Source organism: Babylonia areolata, chromosome 31, assembly GCF_041734735.1.
Source record: "Babylonia areolata isolate BAREFJ2019XMU chromosome 31, ASM4173473v1, whole genome shotgun sequence".
In the NCBI taxonomy this organism is placed as follows: domain Eukaryota; kingdom Metazoa; phylum Mollusca; class Gastropoda; order Neogastropoda; family Buccinidae; genus Babylonia; species Babylonia areolata.
This window is the reverse complement of record NC_134906.1, coordinates 23,544,435-23,551,934: the sequence shown is the minus strand read 5'-3', so window position 1 is coordinate 23,551,934 and position 7,500 is coordinate 23,544,435. Positions and strand designations below refer to the sequence as shown.

General features: G+C 44.5%; 1 protein-coding gene across 1 annotated transcript in view; it reads left to right on the top strand.

Annotated features, from left to right (window-relative positions):
• The window catches only part of LOC143276053 (uncharacterized), a 191,290-nt gene that overhangs the window by 17,264 nt on the left and 166,526 nt on the right, over positions 1-7,500 (top strand). The window contains exon 2 of the mRNA XM_076580439.1: positions 4,228-5,163. Coding sequence (XP_076436554.1) covers positions 4,673-5,163 — 491 coding nt within the window. The 5' untranslated portion in view covers positions 4,228-4,672. The remainder of the gene's footprint in view (positions 1-4,227; positions 5,164-7,500) is intronic.

The window sequence follows — 7,500 nt, the reverse complement described above, 5'->3', positions numbered from 1 at the left end:
GCTTTGACAAGTTCAGGTTCAGCACACTTTGAACTGCAGTATTGACGTGCTCAGCACACTTTGAACTGCAGTATTGACGTGCTCAGCACAATTTGAACTGCAGTATTGACGTGCTCAGCACAATTTGAACTGCAGTATTGACGTGCTCAGCACAATTTGAACTGCAGCTTTGACTAGTTCAGCACACATTGTACTGCAGGATTGACGTGCTCAGCACAATTTGAACTGCAGCTTTGACGTGCACAGCACACTTTGAGCAGCAATATTGACGTGCTCAGCACAATTTGAACTGCAGCTTTGACGAGTTCAGCACACTTTGAACTACAGTATTGACATGCTCAGCACAATTTTAACTGCAGCTTTGACAAATTCAGCACACTTTGAACTGCAATATTGACGTAGCACAATTCGAACTGCTGTATTGACGTGCTCAGCACAATTTGAACTGCAGCTTTGTCAAATTCAGCACACTTTGAACTGCAATATTGACGAGCTCAGCACACTTTGAACTGCAATATTGACGAGCTCAGCACACTTTGAACTGCAGTATTGACGAGCTCAGCACAATTTGAACTGCAGTATTGATGTGCTCAGCACAAATTGAACTGCAGCTTTGACTAGTTCAACACGCATTGAACTGCAGTATTGACGTGCTCAGCACACTTTGAACTGCAGCTTTGACTAGTTCAGCACACATTGTACTGCAGTATTGACGTGCTCAGCACAATTTGAACTGCCACTTTGCCGAGTTTAGCACACATTGAACTGGAGTATTGTCGTGCTCAGCACAATTTGAACTGCAGATTTGACGTGCTCAGCACACTTTGAACTGCAGTATTGACGTGCTCAGCACAATTTGGACTGCAGTAACGACGACATATTTTGAATTGCAGCGTCAGCAAGATAACTTGAAATTCCAGTTCTGGCAACATAGGTTGAACTGCAGAATTGAATATAATGAGTTGTATCACAAAACCGATTACATAACTTTCTATTTCACTTTTTTTGGCAACGTAGTTTAATTTCACTGAATCGACAACTTTGCTTCAGTCCCATTAGTAGCAAAAACTGCTCTCAGCTGCAGTGTAGGCAGATTAGTTTTGAATTGTCTGATGACATAATTTCGGCTGTAGGCTTCTGTCGAAGCAATAAGATATCGCCCACATCGTTTGATTTCCGGTGTACCAGCATAATTTGATTGACATAATTGATTTCATAGTTTGTATTTGTATTTTGTATTTCCTTTCATCACGACAGATTTCTCTGTATGAAATTCGGGCTGCTCTTCCCTCTAGGGAGAGCGCGTCGCTACACTACAGCGCCACCCATTTTTTTTTTGTATTTTTTCCTGCGTGCATTTTTTTTTTCCTATCGAAGTGGATTTTTCTAGAGAATTTTGCCAGGAACAACCCTTTTGTTGCCGTGGGTTCTTTCACGTGCGCTAAGTACATGCTGCACACGGGACCCCGGTTTATCGTCGCATCCGAATGACTGGCGTCCAGACCACCACTCAAGGTCTAGTGGAGGGGGAGAAAATATCGGCGGCTGAGCCGTGATTCGAACCAGCGCGCTTAGATTCTCTCGCTTCCTAGGCGGACGCATTACCTCTAGGCTATCACTCCACTAGACCGCATTAACTCACTCAGTATGGCTAGTCCTCTCTTCTCCTCTACACAGACCCCCCGGATGTCCAGTGGGTGTCTGAATGACCCAACCTTTAGCTTCCGTCGTCAGAATTGTGGTATTCTTTGTCAACATTCACCTCTTAAGTAGGAGAGCCTTCCACTTGCAATATTTTGATGATGGTAATTGGGGTGAAACGCTGTTAACGTCGTCTCTTTCGCCGTTCGTGTGGAGAGAGGTAATGAGAAAATGCTGTCAACTGCAGTGTTGTCAGACTGTGGATATGATGATATAATATTGTCAAAATTGTTTTATTTGTGGTGCTCGCAGCATAGTTTGACTTACAGATTTGGCAGCATAGTCTGACTCTTGCAGTGCTGCGGCTGAAAATGAATGTGGTTGAACTGCAACGTTTCAAACAGTCTGATGTACTTTGTCAGCGACATATTTCAAACTACACTTTTGAACATAGTTTTACTTTAAATCTCTCCATACGAACGGCGAAAGAGACGACGTTAACAGCGTTTCACCCCAGTTACCATCATCAAAATATTGCAAGCGGAAGGCTCTTATACTGAAGACGTGAATGTTGACAAAGAATACCACAATTCTGACGACGGAAGCTAAAGGTTGGGTCATTCAGACACCCACTGGACATCCGATGGGTCTGTGTAGAGGAGAAGAGGGGACTGGCCGTACTGAATGAGTTAATATTGATTACTCAAATTTGGCAATAACGACAAGACACGTCTTCTTCGTGGTTTTGACAACTTATCTTGAATTTCCTTTTTGCCAAACTCTTATGGACTGTAGTATTGAAAGGTTACTTCGATTGACTATTGTTGATAGCGCTGGATTGCGTTACTGATTAATACTGATTACACAAGTTGGCAATAATGACAAGTCTGGGTTGTGGTGATGGCAACATATTTTTATTACCAAACTATTATGAACTGCGTAATTGAAACCTTACTTTGATTGATGTATTGATGGTACTGGATTTTGGAATTGATTACACGGTTTAAAAGACAGCATTTGGAATTACAGTTTGAAATGCAGTGTTGGTTACACGGTTTTTGTGTGTGTAACATTGAGACCATTTTTTGAAATGGAGTATTAACGATATATCGCGCATGTGTGTGTGTGTGTGTGTGTGTGTGTGTGTGTGTGTGTGTGTGTGTGTGTGTGTGTGTGTGTGTGTTTATCTTCAGTTTAACGTCTATTCACTATAAGTGTTTTTAGACGGAAAGGAGTAAAGAAGTGGATAAAGGAAAGGGAATGCATGTGAATATTAGTGTAAAAAAAGTATTCATGTTATGTATCAGAGGAAAAGTATATTATAAGAAAAAGGTCTGAAGAGATTGTGGTGTGTATTGAATGAGGTGTCATGAGAAGGAGAATATGTATATATGCATATCAACAAGTATTAACCTACAACAATGTAAATATAAATAACAACATTAATTATAACACATACAAAGGAGGATACCAACTGGACTGGAGTTTAAAATTTCCCAAAACATTCTAAGCAATGAATAATCATTCAAATGTGTGTGTGTGTGTGTGTGTGTGTGTGTGTGTGTGTGTGTGTGTGTGTGTGTGTGTGTGTGTGTGTGTGTGTGTGTGTGTGTGTGTGTATAATATTATCAAAATTGTTTTATTTGCGGTGCTCACAGCATAGTTTGACTTACAGATTTGGCAGCATAGTCCGACTCTTGCAGTGCTGCGGCTGAAAATGAATGTGGTTGAACTGCAACGTTTCAAACAGTCTAAAGTACTTTGTCAACGACATATTTCAAACTACACTTTTGAACATAGTTTTACTTTAACTCTCTCCATACGAACGGCGAAAGAGACGACGTTAACAGCGTTTCACCCCAGTTACCATCAGCAAAATATTGCAAGCGAAAATTTCCCAAAACATTCTAAGCAATGAATAATCATTCAAATTTGTGTGTGTGTGTGTGTGTGTGTGTGTGTGTGTGTGTGTGTGTGTGTGTGTGTGTGTGTGTGTGTGTGTACGTGTGTGTGTTGGAGTTGGCGAAGACTATAAAATTTGCTCGTGCGCATTTTTTTGTTTTTGTTTTTGTTTTTGTTTGTTGCTTTGTTTGTTTGAATGTTGCAGCGTCCACAGACGCGCTTTGTGCGACTCTATAGATTTCATTCATTCATTCATTCATTCATTCATTCATTTGTTCTTTCGTTCATTCATTTCTGAGCAAAACATTCAGTTTCTTAGATTCGTCAGTTTGTTCGTTGGTTTGTTCCTTTCTTCTTTTCTTCCTTTATCTATTTCTTCCTTCCTTCCTTCCTTCCTTCCTCCTTCCTTCCTTCCCTCCTTTGGTCTTTCGCTTTCTTTCAATCACTCCTTTATCCCTCCCTTCCAACCATCCACTCGTTTTCACATATTTGTGAGGAAACCAGTCCCTAATTCTTGATGTAAAAAAAAAAAAAAAAAAGGTGTGGATTTAAAACACTCTGGCTGACCAAGGTGTGTGTGTGTGTGTGTGTGTGTGTGTGTGTGTGTGTGTGTGTGTGTGTGTGTGTGTGTGTGTGTGTGTGTGTGTGTGTGTGTGTGTGTGTGTGTGTGTGTGTGTGTTGCAGCCCCCCACCACCACCACCACCAGTGACCCCTACCACCACCACAACCTCAAGGCGGCGCCACAGGCCCGGGTTTCGCGCCTCTAAGAGCTGCGAGGACCGCGTCAGCGTTGTGGAGAGTGGGCCCACCCCCTCCCACACCACCACCACCACCACCCTCATCATCCACCACCACCGCCTCCCCCAACAACAGGAGCAACAGCAGCAACAGCCACCCCCCGACCAAGTCACACTGCGCCGCAGACACACTCTCTCCTCTTCCTCCTCACCTCACTCCTCCTCCACCACCACCCCCACCACCACCCCCATCTCCCCTTCCAGGAAACCCCGCCCAGTCTCCTCAACAGAGCTGAGCGTGCCTCAGCTGCAGAGCCCGCCGACGCCGACAGAGTTCCAGCAACCTCCTTTGTCCCGATCCTCGAGAGACCCTGCCGAACCCTCCCCGACCATGACCAGCTCGCTCAAGGACGGCGGGGACGACTTCTACTACAAGTCCAACATCACCCCGAGAAGCAACAACGTCCAGAGGGCCTCGGCCAGCCTGGGAGGCGCCGGAGGCATGCTGGGCCCAGGAGGCTACAAGCGCGCCATGGACATGCCCTCCGCCCACATCCCCGCCTACTCCTCCATGTCCTCCGGAAGAGTCAGCGACGTCAAGACCATCCGCGAACGCGAGAAGCAGGATATGCGCGACCTGAACGAGCGCTTCGCCAACTACATCGAGAAGGTGCGCTTCCTGGAGGCTCAGAACCGGAAGCTGGCCTCCGAGCTGGAGGATCTGAGGAGCAAGTGGGGCAAAGAGACCAACGCCGTTAAGACCATGTATGAGACGGAGCTGAAGGAGGCCCGAGACGTCATCGAGGACACCAACAAGGAGAAGAGCAAGGCTGAGGTCCGCCTTCAGTCACTCCAGGACGAGGTCAACGAGCTGATGAAACAGTAAGTCTTGTCATGTTGGTATTGTTGTGGTGGTACGGTGTGGTGTTTTTGTTCTGCTGTTATTACCTTGTACTGCAATGTCTTACGCATACAGATTACAGATTACAGAATACTTTATTAGACGGGCGCAATAGCCGAGTGGTTAAAGCGTTGGACTGTCAATCTGAGGGTCCCGGGTTCGAATCACGATGACGGCGCCTGATGGGTAAAGGGTGGAGATTTTTCCGATCTCCCAGGTCAACATATGTGCAGACCTGCCAGTGCCTGAACCCCCTTCGTGTGTATATGCAAGCAGAAGATCCAATACGCACGTTAAAGATCCTGTAATCCATGTCAGCGTTCGGTGGGTTATGGAAACAAGAACATACCCAGCATGCACACCCCCGAAAACGGAGTATGGCTGCCTACATGGCGGGGTAAAAACGGTCATACACGTAAAAGCCCACTCGTGTGCATACGAGTGAACGCAGAAGAAGATACTTTATTATCTCAACAAGAGAAAATTCATCTGTGCTCTGTTGTGCTGTATTGCGTTTATTATATCGTATCGCATATTATCGTATCGTGTCGTATTGTACTGAATGTATTGCATTCTGTTCTATTGTATTGTGTGGTATTATTAGAGTAATACGTCCCTGAAAGGCAGGGTCGGTCAGCTGATGAAAGCGAGTGTTGTAGTTTTGTTGTTGTTGTGGTGGTGGTGGTGGTGTGGTGTTGTGTTTGTGTTGTTGTTGTTGTGGTGGTGGTGGTGGTGGTGTTGTGTTATGGTGTGGTGTTGTTGTGTTGTGTTATGGTGTGGTGTGATGCGGTGTGGTGTGATGTGGTGTTGTGTTTATGTTGTTGTTGCGTTGTGTTATGGTGTGGTGTTGTTGTGGTGTGATGCAATGTGGTGTGGTGTGGTGTGGTGTGATGTGTTGTGTTTGTGTTGTTGTTGTGGTGGTGGTGGTGGTGGTGTTGTGTTATGGTGTGTTGTTGTTGTGTTGTGTTATGGTGTGGTGTTGTTGTGTTGTGGTTTGGTGTGGTGTGATGTGGTGTGGTGTGATGTGGTGTGGTGTCGTGTGGTGTGGTGTGATGTGGTGTGGTGTGGTGTGGTGTGGTGTGATGTGGTATTGTGTTTGTGTTGTGTTTGTGTTGTTGTTGTTGCGTTGTGTTATGGTGAGATGCTGTTGTGTTGTGTTATGGTGTGGTGTTATTGTGTTGTGTTTTGGTGTGATGTGATGTGATGTGATGTGGTGTTGTGTGGTGTTGTGTTGTTGTGGAGTGATGTGGTGTGGCGTGGCGCGATGTGGTGTTGTGTTTGTGTTGTTGTTGTTGTGTTGTGGTTTGGTGTGGTATTAAATCGCATTGCATTGCATTGCATTACGCTGTGCTATGTTGTGTTGCATTGCATTGCATTGTATGGTATTGCATTGCATCCCAGTGTATCGCATCTTATTGTATTGTATTGTTTTGTATTGTTGTGCAGTGTATTGTAGGAGCAAAACGTCCTCATAGGACGAGGTTGATATGTGTGTTTGTTTGTATGTGTGTTCTGCGTGTGTATGTGTGTGTTCAATGTGTACGGTTGTTTTTTGTTTTTTTAGACACATTTAAAACAAATGAATGCTAGCTTTTTGTTGTCTCTCTCTCTAACATGCATGTAGAAGCACACACACCTATACGCAGACACACACAGACAGGCAAACAAACACACACACACACACACACACACACACACACACACACACACACACACACACACACACACACACACACACACACACACACACACAAGCAGAAATGTGACTGAACTTTCAGTGCGGTAAGTGGCTATTCATCTTTATTCATCAACGTGTGTGTATGCGTCTCTCTCTCTCTCTCTCTCTCTCTCTCTCTCTCTCTCTCAGTCTGTCTCTCTCTCTCTCCTCCCTCTTTCTCTTCTGTGTCTCTCTCTGACTCTCTGTCTCTCCCCCCCCCTTTTTTTTTTTACTCACTCTCTCTCTCTCTCTCTCTCTCTCTCTCTCTCTCTCTCTCTCTCTCTCTCTCTCCAACAGGATGACATCAGCCAATACAGTAAGTACACCTTTTTTTTTTTTTTTCGACATTTCTCTCATGTGATTCTTTTACCATCAATATCGACGCGTCTCCCAGCACACAAAAGATGAGGCCTTCCCTTTCAACAGCAGAAACCGTAAGTAAATTCTTTTACTACTTTTCTTCGTTTGTTAAGTTGTTGTTGTTGTTGTTGTTGCTGTTTTTGTTTTTTTTCAGTTTGTTCCTCGTCGAAGTTTTGAACTTCTGTGATGTTTATTTAGTATTAAAAAAACGGTGTCAATTAAATGACATCAGTTAGAAGAT